General features: G+C 45.3%; 1 protein-coding gene across 1 annotated transcript in view; it reads left to right on the forward strand.

The window, feature by feature from the left end:
• Positions 1-12,131: 12,131 nt before the first annotated feature.
• The window catches only part of KL (klotho), a 44,393-nt gene continuing 42,002 nt past the window's right edge, over positions 12,132-14,522 (forward strand). The window contains exon 1 of the mRNA XM_033084340.1: positions 12,132-12,935. Within this exon, the coding sequence (XP_032940231.1) occupies positions 12,132-12,935 (804 nt within the window). The remainder of the gene's footprint in view (positions 12,936-14,522) is intronic.

Below are 14,522 nucleotides of genomic sequence, written 5' to 3' on the forward strand. Positions count from 1 at the left end.
TTTTGAATAACTCCAGGGATGGTGACTCAGCCGTTTCCCTGAGCAGCCTGTTCCAGTGCTTAACAATCCTTTCAGTAAAGAAATTTTTCTTAATATCCAATCTAAAATTCCCCTGATGAAACCTGAGGCCATTTCTACAGTAAAATAAAGTACAACAGCTGGTTAAAAGCTGGAAAGAAAAGTTTGTAAGGACTTACGTAGGTGTTTATACCAATTGTCAGAAATCTTCACAGAATTCTGTGTATACACAGATATGTCCTCTGAATAGGAGCTGGTAGGGAAGTAGGCTAGATAAGCTATGGACATGTTTTGCTAGTTACTGCTGCATGTGTAGATTTAAAAAAAAATAAATCCTTGTACCAAACAGAAAGGGCTAATTGCACTTTTAGCCATTTTCATGATGCTGAAGAAAAGCAAATAAAAGAGACTGATTCCTGTGCCTAGGGCTAAGCAGCACCATTTGGCTCAGGTCTGCAGTGGTTATGGCTGCTTCCCTTTGTAGCAGATTTGTCTTGCAGAGAGTTGTGCAAAAAGAGAGACAGAACAACAAACAGATTAGGCGATGAATGTACATGCACACCATATTCTCTTTTATTTATCAGTACAGTTGGACCTATAGGTTAGTTTAGGACAGAATAGATCTGGAAGGACCCCCATTGTTTTATTGCCCTATATGGCTGCTGGCTTACTTTACTCAGTGGCTCTGTGAGTGACCAAAACATTCCCCACGTCCAAATAGGAATAGAAATTAAAATCACATGCAAATAAGTTTGTCTCCTGCTTATGGGTCGTGTGTTGCCCCTGTCCTCCTGGTCCCTGGCTCCATCTGAGTGCATCAGGGGAGAGGTTACTGGAAAAAGAGGGTGCATGTGAGGAAGGATCAAAGTGGTTGGATTATTAGTCACATATTGAAAGAAGCAGGCTGCTTTGCTAAAGCAGAAGGGCTGGGTGTTGAGGGGAAAGGGTTTGCTGTAGATATACAATGGAACAACTTCTCCCTTGCCTTCTCCCTATTGCGTGTAAGTCCCAGACTTTGTGGCTAGGAATTTGCTCCACAAGCCCTTATGTGAGACCTCCCTAGTCCCTGGAGTAGCTGCAGTATTGACTGCTGAGGTCAAGCACCTGGAGGAGGAGAAAGGGAGGGGAAGCCTTTCATGTAAGGCATGACAGCTTCACAGTGCATGTACCAAACATGCCCAAACAGACTGTTATTGCAGATCAGATAGCACTTGTCACCAACCAGAGACCTTCTCATGCATCCATGTCCCCTGCAAAGAAGCCTAAAGATGCTTCTGTTGATGAACATAAGTCCCATTTTAGAAGAGGCACAAACTAAGCCACAATTAACATAGTTATGCCCATCATAGAATTGTTTACTAATATACTATTCCATTGCATATTAAAGAGATTTTGCTGAAAGGCTTCATTCTTTGTATACTGCCTTAGTATAATCAAAAAATGGTTTGTGTTGGAAGGGACCTTAAAGATCATCTCCCTTATATAATGGTGTAGGGGAAGCTGACACTCAAAGAAGGCAGTCCTTCCAGTTTACATATATTTCACAGCTAGAAGCCTTCCTAGTTCTTCTTTAAGTAGTGGCCACCTCCTTATGGGTATTTAGCTGATATTTGCTGTTGAGAGAGTTCACTCTGCAGCCCCATTTAATACTGCTCAAATATAGGCCCAACACAACGCTGGGCAAAGAAAGCCTGTAGAGTGATTTGAAAATAAAAGTGGAAATCCTTAAGCTAAGCTAAAATAGTAATGTGAAAGTATAGGCAAGATGCTGCTGTGGAGTGTGATGTCCTTTCATGGTAGGAGAAGTGCCTTGTATTATGATATGGTCTGGGACTCAGGTGGAGAATGGGAACAGTGCAGGATGCAGTTGAGCAATGATAGGTGTGAAATGAGACACCTGATCTGATTTGAGCACTGCAAAAGAGTTAGAAATCAAGACACATTGTGTTAGTCCCAGGGAGCTACAGGGGGGGCCTTATGAACACCTTGTTACAGGAAAACATGAAATGCCTCACCAGGCAGATCATGAGTGTGTAAGGGGCATGGCTTGAAGACACCAAACCAGGCAGATCCTTTGCCACCAAACGAAGCCTGTCAGCATTTTAAAGAGGCAAGAGTAGTGCTGCAGTCTCTGGAGGCAAAATCCACTGACCTTGAAGTCTTCCAGTGCTGACTGCACTGACAGCTGAGATGGATCTGGAGGATGCCAGCAGCTTTGGGAAGCATGCTCTCCCCATGGTGTGAAATTTTGCTAAGCTTTTTTTGAGATACCTGCCTCACTTTGAAAAATCACATTTTCTGGCTTTCATTTGTGATCCTTGGGAAACTGCTGCTGGTCTGCTGAAATAATAATAGCAAACATGCTAAGACAAGCCTAGCACACTGCAGGCATTGATGCTCTGTCCTCACAGTGCATCCACTGTAAGGGAACATCCAGAAAAACTCTTTCATACACAAGAGGGACTCTCAGGCGGCAATGAAAAATTGGCATGAAAAATAAGTGGATGTGTTTAGTAGATCACGTTCCTCAAAATTTCCAGATTTTTAAGTTAAAAACTGATTTGAACTGAAGATAGAAATAATAGAGAGAAATGGACACAGATACCTTCCTTTCAGTGACCATCTGTTTGTCAGCTGAAAGCTAGGCCTAGAGGAAATTAAATGCTAAGTTAATTAAAAACAAAGACCAAATTAACCTTTCTTTGTATCTATGACTAAGCTACATAATTCAGAAAGAAAAGTGCCATATCAGCCTTTGTTGCCAGATGATACCTAATCTGATAAATTGCCCAGATGATACCTGATCTGACAGCATACCCCAAAAACTGTAGCTCACTCAATAGCTACCCCTTGCTACCTAACAGAGAAATTGGTCTGGAAAATGCTTTCTCCCCCATGGTCCTTGCAAAGAGCCCTTTCCCTGTTTCAGTCTAAAGAAGGAATTGCTTGATGATGCCTAACTATAGTACATTAAAAAAAATCTAATAGGTTTAAAACTCACATGCTGCTGCCTCCTATGAAGCACTTTCACAATGGCAGGGATCTGCTTTTCTCTCTATGAGTGGACTGCCTCACTGTGTATATATAAACAATTTTTTGCTACAAGGAAATTTTTTTGTACAGTAATTTCACGAATACAAGCCACAGCAATTAGACGAAATTTTGGTGGAAACCCGGAAGTGCGGCTAATACTTGGGGGCGGCTAATTTATGAACAAAAATGTGATATCTGCCCTTACCTAGTATCATGCCAGTCCAATCCCGAGTCGAAACAGTTTGAAATCCATGGTTTCCCGTTGTTCTGTCGATGAACCAATCAGAGAACAGCTTATTGCCTGCCTGTGGATGGCGGCGTTACTGAGGGGCGGGGGTTGTTATCGGGGTGAGTTACCTCGGCGAGTTACCTCGGCAGTTGATAAAAGTGTGTGATATTTCTCTGTACTTTTTAAAGTGTTTTCAGTCTTGTGCGGCTGCGCAGCTGGCTGGGTTCGCAGGGAGAGGGGTGAGGGGGGCCACTCGCCCCGCAGGGAGAGGGGTAGAGCGGCCGCTCGGCTCACAGGGAGAGGGGTAGAGCGGCCACTCGTCCCACAGGGAGAGGGGTGGGGGGGGGGGCGCTCGCCCGCGGGCTGAGCGGGGTGGCTGTGCTAGCACGGAGATGTGGCTCCGCTCGGAGCTCAGCTGCCTGCCCACGCGGCTGAGTGGCTGTTTAAAGGCAGCGCGGATCCTTTGGGAATGCTCGCAAAATGACCACACTATTGTTCCTGTCTTTTTCGGCTTGTAAATAAAGGGTGCTGCCGCAGCTATTGTCTGTGTCTTTTTTCACTTGGAAACAATGTTTCCGAGGTCGGCAGTAAGCCAGTAAGCCCCGGCGATCCCGCGATTGTGTTACTAAATGACGACTTTGTGAAAGTTCGCTGCGAACTAAAGTGCGGCTAATATTCGGGATGCGGCTTTTTTATTGACAAAGACATCAATGTTGCCAACACACCAGATATGTGGCTTATACTCCGTGCGGCTTGTATTCGTGAAATTACTGTAATTTAAAAACAAATGGATGAAGAATACATTGGATGAAGAATACATGCTCCATACTAGTAAGAGGGGTACATTCTTCCAGCATTGAGTTCATCTGAACATTGTTACAGGGACTGCAATCCATTTTTTTCAAGCTGAAATTTTGCATAGGTTACATTCTGTGCACATAGGAAAGAATATTGTAAATCAAAGATTTACACTTGGAAAATGCTTGCTTTAGATGCAGCTCCAAACAGTAGATAAACCTGCTGGTGGCCCAACAATTCTAGAGAATAAGCTTACTTCTTTACATATAGCTTAAATATACATATATTAAATTATAATCACTACCTCCTTCAACCACAGTTTGGGAGTTTCTTCACAGCCAATGAGCAGAAATCCCAAACACTTTTTTCTTTAAGAATCCCTCAGATGGTAATATTTTCTGAAACTACCTGATGGATGAGGAGGACCAAAACACTGATGTGCCAACATGTGTTACTTCATCATTGTGGCACTTTTGTTACTCGTGCCTCCAGTTACCCACACCATAAATGTGGCATAGCTTGTCCTTCCTTATTAGATTGCTCATCCTTTGATTGCAGCAGATATGCACTGTAGGGGTGAATCAGAGAGGCTGGTGGAAATCTAATCACTGACCTTGAGAATATTCAAAATAGTCTCACAAACACTTAATCTCAGAGAACTGAAGGTAGTGGTAGCACACATGGCTTCCTGTTTTGCCCTTTATGGTTTGGTCTAAAGAAGGGGTTGCAAATCGACCAGTTAAGGGGGACAATAATCTAAGTAGACTGGCTCCTGCTCAGGAAGAAGTATTAAGATCCTGACACTGTTAAATGTTACCCCTTTGTCTAATTTCACTCTAAGGAAGAGATGGACATCATATTGCTGAAAAGAATAGACGTCCTGTGATTTCAGATAAGGATAAAGCAATCCATGTATTAATGATAAAAGTAGAAGTATTATGTATAGGATTATAATTAATGGTGTTAAGATACCAATTTCTCTTAAAGTACCAGTAGAGTGAGATTCAGACACCCACATGCCTTCAAAAAGAGCTGTATGATGCAGGACTCACAGAGGTCTGGCAATAGCAGATTGTGTAACTGGAGAAGCAAACAATCACTATGGTCAAGGCTCCTATCTTTACACATGACACTGGGTATAATTCTGAATGTATGAGGGTATTCTGCTTGACTTGCAGTGGTCATTATGGCTGGACATGGATCTCCCACATTTGGTTGGTCACAGGAGGGTACACACAAGGCTGTTCAACAACCATTGTGTCATGCCATAGAGTCACCATATTGTCTGTCCAAAGCTGATGGATATAACACAAGATCTATATGTGATTTGTATTGTTTTTTGAATATTAAGTGGAATACCTAGACAGAAGTAATTTCAACCACAGGTAGGTGGATGGAATGAACCCTCAGTGCAATATTGGCAACTCCAATGTGGATGTTCCAGACACCATGCGCTGGCTGCTGGAGGTGGAACCAGGCATACATGTTTGGGCAGGTGAATCTCCTTGGTGCTGAGCTGAATCACTCTCTAGGCATGATGACTCTAGCACATATTACATTGCTTATAGATTGCCTTGAACTGTCAAGGGCTCAGTTCAATTACCTGAATGCAAGCATCTTCTGAGATGCCCTGAGGCCCCCAGGACATTAGCACAGAATTACCAAAGTACAGGGTTTTTGTAGCAAGGTTTTTGTAGAAAGGGTGGTTTCTGGGAAAACTGCCAGAAGCTTCCCACATGTTCAACAGAGCAAATGAAGATGGCTACAAGATGGACTTGGCACTGGCCGAGCCCATCAGTGATGAATGTAGACTCCTGGGATAACAGGTTTAAGAAGGAAAAAAGTTACTGTGGAGGAGCAATTGCAGCTGGAGGGAGGAGTGAGAATAAGTGAGAGGAATATGTGACAGGAATAGCCCTGCAGTCACCAGGGTCAGTGGAGAAGAAGGGGGAGGATGTTCTCCAGGCACTGGAACTGAAATTCCCCAGCAGTCTGTGGTGAAGACCATGTGGAGGGTCAGCTATACCCCTGCAGCCCATGGAGGTCCATGGGGAAGCAGAGATCCACCTGCTGCCCATGGAGGAGTCAATCCAGAGCAAATTTTCTGGCAGGACCCCACACGAGACCCATGCTGGAGCAACTTGTTCCTGGAGGATTGCACCACATTGAAGAGACCCACATTTGAGCAATTCATGCAGAACTACAGTCCATGGGAAGGATTCCATGGGAAAAGTTCATGGACTACTGTCTTCCTTGGGCAGGTCCCCATGTTGGATTAGGGTAACCACATGAGGAGTCCTCTCCCTCAGGAGGAAGGTTCAGCAGAGATAATGTGTGATGAACTGACCACGAACATCTCATTACTTGGCTGCAAAGTTAGGTACAAACTTTAAATTTCATTGCTGCAAGCCTACTTACTATGGAAATTATGAGACCTTCAGTTATTGAAGCAGTGCAGTAGGTAGCAGCGGTGAAGAAATGCTTAATGCAAAATGGCTACTGGCCATGCATCTATGCTTTCATATCTCAGAGGTGAAATTCATTGCAATAATTGTCAAGGCTTTTTTTCTTATTTTTTTTTTTTCTTTTATTAGAATGGTCTACTTTTCAAGTCTGAACTGTTACAGCATACTCCATCTTGGTTGGCCTAATCTGGTTCAACTCCTCAACCACATTTGAAGAGGCAAACCCTGTGTAACTGTGCATACTTGCGTTTTGGTAATAAATGTCTTGACTTCCTAGTGGTTTTGAGCCGATCTTGGAAACACAGGAGTAAACCCTTGGTAGAGCAACTGGAAATGGCTTCCAAGTGCATTTATGTTAGTACACAGCAGCACTAAAATGCTAAACTACTACTCAGTTGATTATAAAGCACATTTCAGTACTACGCACTTCACATGGAACCGAGACTAAGTTTTTGCTCTTTGGAAATTGATTTTGTGTAACGTAATAGTTGTGTTTATTAAAGAACATCATATAACTGAAGCTGTAAAAAAATGTTTATGCATTTGCAGCCAGTGTTGCCTGTACATTTAGTGATGTAGCAGCTTAGTGCAATATATTTTAAAATAATAGTGTACAAAGTTTCATCTCAGTTCAGTTTAATGTGATATAACTCTTAACTGCAAAAGTGTCATTTAGGCAGAAAATCTGACAAAGAATTAACACACTACAGTAGTATTTTAAACCAATCCTATTTCTTTGTGAGCAACTCTTTGCCTTGTAGTAAATGAGGCCAATATTTTCATGAGCTGAAATTGAAAAGAAATAAGTATCTGAACTGCAGTGTCATTCAAGTGCTTACTGAAGTACAGAGTTAGCAAGTACAGAAGTAGTATTATCAATTTACCTACAGAAAGTGATCTAAAGATATGATGATAGAAGCAATTTTGCAACACATTCTTCCCTCACTGAATTTAATGCATAAAATTTCAATTTCCATGTACGTAAAACTCAGCATTGCTTTTTCATTTTTGAATAGTAGTGCTTTTTATTTCTTCATTTAAGTCCCTGTGGATCTTTCTTTTCATAGAAGGTGTGGCATTTTGGCAGAAGTTTTAAAATACTGGGAATTTGAAGAGTGAATGGAAATGCTTCAGCTGTGCCTGAACTGAAGAGATAGGATGACTGTATTTGAAAAGTCACCATACATGTCTCCAGAGTGCTGTCAGCTCTACACTAAGACGCAGGATTCAAGTTTTTGAGCCATCCTGTGGAGACTGAATGAAATTGGTTCCAAAATGATAACAGTGTATCACAAGCAGAAATTAAAAGAGCAATGAGAAGAATGAAATTATCTTTCTGGTCCTTTTATACTGCATGAGACCAGAATTTTCACAGGTATGCAACTCCTAGAGTTGAGATCCAGTCCCCCCAGATCCATCATCTAAATTGTTAAATCTTTTTCACCCTTGTGAATGGTCAAGTCACTCTGCTTTCCAGGATTTTCTACCCCAAACGAGCCAAAATTCATTAGGCAACTAACTCCCTGTTTGGTCTGTAATTTCCCTTGACACCCACTGTCACTGTTCATACAGGCTCAGCAGACCCTATGGAAATGCATCTATTTCTTCAGCCACTGCAATCAGGGTTCCACTCAAGTCTAAAAACCAGCTGAAGCCTGTGGCTCATGAGCTGCATGGCTGGAGTCAGCAAGGGGCACTCTTCTACCCTTTCTCTTCTCCCTCAGCTCTGAACTCCTCTTGCCAGACAAATTCACGTCTCCTGTGCAGGACTGGGAGAGCGAGGCTGTATCCACCTCTTCATTACCCACCTTCTTAGGAGAGAGGCAACTTCTTTTCCCTTGTGTCTTTTCCCATCCCTTCTTTCACCCATTCAGAAGGCACTTTTGATGACAGGGAGATCATCTACAAACTAAAGTGTCCATGATCCAGAACAAGGCGTTGGAAAAAAATGGAGTTGAGAGTGACTTGGTGCTTAGAGATATGAGACAGGAGCCTTCAACATCTTCCCAAGCATGCCACTGCACTGCATTTACTACATCAGCAGGTTTATTTTGAACCTGAAAATACCCCATTCCTAATTTCAATTCAATCAATCACTAGCTGTCTCTAAGATCATTCTGAATGTACAGTGAATACATTTAAGTAGTGTGATCATGGGAGAAAGAAGGAACAGGTATGGAAGGCCACATTTTTTCAAGGAAACTGGACTTGCAAGAGAAAGAGCTTATGTGCCTTGTAATCTGTGGTGTTCAGGCAGGGATGAAGAAGGTAAATGTAGAATGCTGTAGGACATCTTTCCACTGGAAACAGCTATTGATGAGGAAGTGGAAGTAAAATTTGACAGCTCAGCAGTTTGCATCTAACAGACAGAATAAGGAAGTAGTATTGTTATGCAGCAATGTCAGAGAAAGCACTCAAGTCTAAATCAAGTGCTGATTTTTTAAAGCATTTTTTCCAAGTGTTAGCAAATACTTTTATGTCTTGAGATGAAATGCTGAGACTGAAAATCTATTATCCAAGGCTATTTTCAATTGGCTGTATGGCTGTATGCATTTGGAAGTATGTTTGCGAAGAGAGAAGGGGCATTAAAACAGGAGATGGTGGTTTCAGGCACTGAGATCACTTGTTCCACCACAGATGCTACTGGTATATGGCTTCTAGCTCTTCTCTGGAGATCTTAAAATGATAAAGGGGTTTGCTGCATTGAAGCATGATATTACCTCAGGGGAAGTTGTTAAATGAATCTAAAGCAGTAATAGAGTTATTTTACCTAAAATTAAGTATCCCAGAAGATTCAGCCCCTTTGGGATATAAACATAAGTGTTCAGTCAGAGCACTGTTGAGTTTGATTGCATGGACTGACTCTATATCTAGCAAAGAAAATCTCAGCACAGCCTGAAGGAAGATTATAATGGCACAGTCCTATACATTATGCATATTATCAAAAGTCGAATGTTCAATAATCACCAAAACAAATAGACTGAAAGTCAAATCCTAATCTGCTTACCTGGGGCAGAATTGAAAGTGTGCTTGCTCAGCAACATGGACACAATGCAGCCACACTTTGAACTCAAGGAGCAGTGAGGGAGACCTGGATGTCTGCAAGTGTTTGGCTGACCTTTCTGCATGGTTAATATTGCACAGAGTTTGTTAGGCTGTCTGCTAGGGAAAAGAAATATATTGGCCCACAGCACTCGGTAATTGTGTTGTCCTAAGACATGAAAACAAGTTTTCTAAGAAAAAAAGCAAAAACAACGCATGGAACTGGAGGCCACACTACACATTTTCTGTAATTTACATGCACACACAAAAAAGGATAAAGTTTTCATCTGGCAGACATGCAAGTAAAGTAACAGCTGAAGTGACAGCTTTGTGCCACCAGCTTATGGTGAGGTTTTTTCCCACAAAAATGGGCTTCTTGCTTTGGGAGTACAGTCCACTGTATCCTTGACAGTTTTTGGATAATGTAGCCTTCTTCAGAAGTTGTCTAGACTGACATAGAGTAATACCATGAGGCCATTTTTTTCCTTGACTGTTGATAGGCTCTGGAAGAAACAAGCTCCCTAGTGAAGGAGCTTCAGTTCAGTTCAGTGTCTACTTATTGGTGCTGCCCAAGTACAAATAGTTTTGACCTAAGTTTTTAGTTAATAATTAGCACATGAAAAAAGAATGTGCCATGATGTATTTAAAAATCTCATGTCCCTATATACTCGATTTTTTTTTCCCCTTAAATATTAGCAATAGACTTACCATCACTAATAACCAGGTGCTGGTGTTTCTGAGACATGCCTGTACATCCCAATTTTAAAAATACTTTGTCAGCAAGATCCAGTGAAGATACTATGCTTCCCTTGAAATCAGATCTGCAGCTGAACTGGAGCCTGGCTCTCCACTCCTCACAGAGGGACAATTGCAGCAATGCCCCAGTGCACTTAACAATTATCTCTAGTTTCTGCAAGTCACTAACAGGTGATGCCAAACCATTTTTCTGTTGTTGTATCTGAAGTTGTAATTTACTTAGATTGTAATTGCATTTCAGCACCTTCTCAGACTGTATCCCAAACTGACTCCTGGAAGACACTCCTGTTCCTGCCCTACAAGCCTCCTCCTTTAGGGAAGGGCTGTCGATTGTTCCTTGGACTGTTCAGATCCCCCTTACATGGCAATTAGTTAATAGCCACAGTGGAAAACTAACTCTACATCTTTGGTCTCTTTAAAAAAAGTACAATTAAATCTCCAAAACTGTTCTGGATCAGTGCAGAAAACGTGGAAGTTTTAGAAATGGGCATGGCAAATGCCCTGCCTGTATTTGGAAGACGTGAGAGCCCATCCTGTGTACAAAAGAGAACCTTCATTAGTTCACAACTGGCATTTAAATCCATTGACTCATTATTAGCGATTATCTGTAATTTTTCCCCTGAGGACGTTTATTTTCTAAAAATAAAAAGGAATTATCTAAAGGCCTTCATTCTGTAGTTAAACACCAGCCTTATCTCCTGGGAACATCTCTCTGTGCCTAACAGCCTGTCTAGTAGATGTATTTTATTCTTAGGTGTCCCAAATGACACCACTGAATACCAGGTTCTACAATGTGTTGGGCTGTTTCTTGCTTCGCAGTCTTGGTTGAATTACTCTGTCCAAAGAAGACGCAAAGGGCAGTTCGAGACCTGCCTTTAAAGAGCATTCTATGCCTCACGCCTGCTCACTTAGTTACAAAATGTAACTCAGTAATCAAACTTAGCTGTCTTTGTTTCCTCTCCGTAAAGATCCGTGTGGCATTTCTAACTGGAGCTTGCTTTCTGTGCAGCAAGCGAACACATATACCAACCTCCTACTCCAGGAAAGAAAGGTGTTGTTACTGGGAGGTGACAGCCCATGAATTCTCGGGGAGCGGGTGGGGAGGAACGAGTGTACCATGTCCTTGGACAATGAGTTTCTCCGCAACTGCTGCTACATGAGAGATCGCAGGTGAGATGTGACTTGCTAAAGTACCACGAAGGAAATACTGAGTGAAGGGAAAAGCGTTTTTATTTCCTCGCCTTTTCCCGCACCCCTGCCCCAAGCCCCGCGATCGCTCCCCCCACTTCGGTGCGGCGCAGGGGCTGCTGCCCCACGGACTCCCCGACGGCGGCACTGCAACGGGGCACGGGAAGGGACTGCGATCAGCCCCTCAGAAGGGACGGATCCGGCCTTCGAGGGCTGTTCCAATGGGAGGAAAGGCGGCAGGGCAGCGGCGAGGGTCCCGCTTCCGAGGGCACACCCGCAGCCGCAGCGAGGTGCGGGCGCCCGGCGGGGCGGGCGAAGGGCTGCGGCACGCCGCCCGCCGCCCGAGATCTCCGCCTTTGAGGGGCCGTGGCGGTACCCACGGGCGCTCTGAGGGGGCGAGAGGGTCCACTTATCCCCGAGGAGCCCACTCCCCGCTTCCCCCCTCTCCTCCCCGCCCGCCCCGTCTCACGCCCTGGCTCCCGCCCCCGGCGGCAGCTCTCCCCGATGGAACCGGCTGAGAAGGATGCAGGCGGCAGCTCCGAGGTAATTATTAATGGCCGTGCCCACCGGGGCGGGAGGGGGGGGGCACGAGGTGAGATAAAATGGGGCGGCGGGGAGCTGGGAGGCGGGGGCTGCCGTCGCGGAGCCCCGCCGGGAGCATGGCTCTGGCCGCGTCGCTGCTGCCACCGCTGCTGCTGCTGTTGGGGCGGCCGGGCTTGGCGGCGCCGGGGCAGGGCGCGGGCACCTGGTCCCGCTTCGCCCGGCTGCCCTACCCGCAGGACCAGCTCTTCCTCCACGACACCTTCCCCGACGGCTTCCTCTGGGGCGCGGGCAGCGCCGCCTACCAGACGGAGGGCGGCTGGCGCCAGGGCGGCAAGGGCGCGTCCGTCTGGGACACCTTCGCCCACCGCCCGGCCACGCCGCCGGGGGCAGCCCCGCCGGGGCCCGTGGACGGCGACGTGGCCAGCGACAGCTACAACAACCTGTTCCGCGACGTCGAGGGGCTGCGGCGCCTGGGGGTCTCGCACTACCGCTTCTCGCTGTCCTGGGCCCGGCTGCTGCCCAACGGGACCGGGCCGCCCAACCCCGCCGGGCTGGCGCACTACGGGCGGCTGCTGGCCCGCCTGCGGGAGCTGGGCGTCGAGCCCGTCGTTACCCTCTACCACTGGGACCTGCCGCAGGCCCTGCAGGACGCCTTCGGCGGCTGGGCCAGCCCCGTCCTGCCTCGGCTCTTCCGCGACTACGCCGAGCTGTGCTTCCGGCACTTCGGCGGGCAGGTGCGCTACTGGCTGACCATGGACAACCCCTACGTGGTGGCCTGGCACGGCTACGGCACGGGGCGGCTGCCGCCCGGCGTGCGGGGTGGCCCGCGCCTGGGCTACCTGGCGGCCCACCACCTGCTCCAGGTAAATGGCGGCCAAGGGGCCCGGCGGCTGCTCGGCCGTGCCAAGGTGCGGGGTGTGCAGGCCGCCTCAGCTCGCCCCACCGGCACACCTGTCCCCTGCTCCCACACTGGCGTGGAGAACAGATCCGTGTGCCCGACAGAGCGCGGGCAGCAGGCCTATGGCAAAGGAGGCAAAACTCATGGTGTGAGGCAGGAGCTTCGCGACTGAGCTGGTGGAGCGACGGAGAGTTAAAGAACTCTGTTTCTTGCAGCGCTTCTGCGTGGGTGAGGGTCTGCAGTCCCTGGACTGTGCCAGTCCAGCGCTGCCTTTCTAAGGTGGAAATGCTTAGTATGACAGTAAAGGGAATTTGTGCATTTGAGACTTGCTGAATTAATGGAAGTGCTAGAGATTGCCAAAATGTTGTGCAGAGACGTTTTCTTGACAAAGTATGATGTATTTTTGAGCGAGCACTTTTTGGGAAAAGAGACCCTTAATTCCCCAGTTAGTCTTGTAAGTGGCACAATTAGTTTGCTATACTTAATTTTTATTCTGTATATCTATGTGGTGTAGTTGTAATATTTGCTGGGAGCAGCCTGTCAGGATTTTCAGAGAGAATTAAGAGAAGTGTGTACAAATCCTTTCAATGATGGGAGAAAGGAGAAAACCTGTCTGGAATGGGGTGGTCATTTAGGCATGATATCTTGTACTTTTAATATACATTCACAAATTCTGATAATGTCTGTCTGCTCAGCACACACTTCCTGGCAGGAGTTGTATCCTAATGAGCATTGTGTATTAGATGTGAGCATGAAGAAAACATCCAATGCATGCATTATTTGACTTTTTTTTCACTTTCCAGTATTACTTATTCTTAAATGTTACAAATAAGTCAAAGGGAAAACAGAGGTGAAGAAAATGTGGGTAAAATTTCAGGTTAATTTCCACATCCTGAAAATTTTAAGCTCTTCATGTAGTTACCATGGTGTGTACTTGGCCGTGTTTCATGCTTGAGTATATCCTGCATTGCCATAGTATCAGAGTGCCTCATAAGCATATGCTTGTTCACATAAAAGCTCTGTGAAGGAAGATACTTTTTTATTTAATAAATGAGAAACTGGGGCACAGTCTTGCCCACACCATATCAAAAGTGTGATTAAACCAGGAAGGTGTACCCATACTTGCTTTAGTGACAGAACTGTAGTATTAAGTTCTGTCCCAGTGACTGTCAGTCAGGATTTGCACATCAGTGAACATTTCTTTTTACGTGCGGTGGAAGGCAGCAAGGTAGCACTTTTTCCCTCCCCACCTTTTATGAAAGAGGAGCTGAAACATAGATGCAGTTAAGAGCCAAAGTGGCCACTGGTTGTTAGTGCCCTTTTCCTGGTGTGTGATCTTTGTAGCATATTATATTTTTATCTTATATTTATCTTCGTAGCATATTCATTATACTTCCAGCTCTTCTACAAGTTGTATCCCCAGAGCTCAAATCACCTGCAGAGAAAATCAGGGACATACATTAAGTGCAGAGGAGCTCACATCCCTGACTTCTCCAGGTAAGAGTCTTTGTGGAGGCAGAGGTAGAGCCTAACTCTTCAGTACATTTGTGTA

The sequence above is a fragment of the Catharus ustulatus genome, chromosome 2 (assembly GCF_009819885.2).
Source record: "Catharus ustulatus isolate bCatUst1 chromosome 2, bCatUst1.pri.v2, whole genome shotgun sequence".
NCBI classification, from domain to species: domain Eukaryota; kingdom Metazoa; phylum Chordata; class Aves; order Passeriformes; family Turdidae; genus Catharus; species Catharus ustulatus.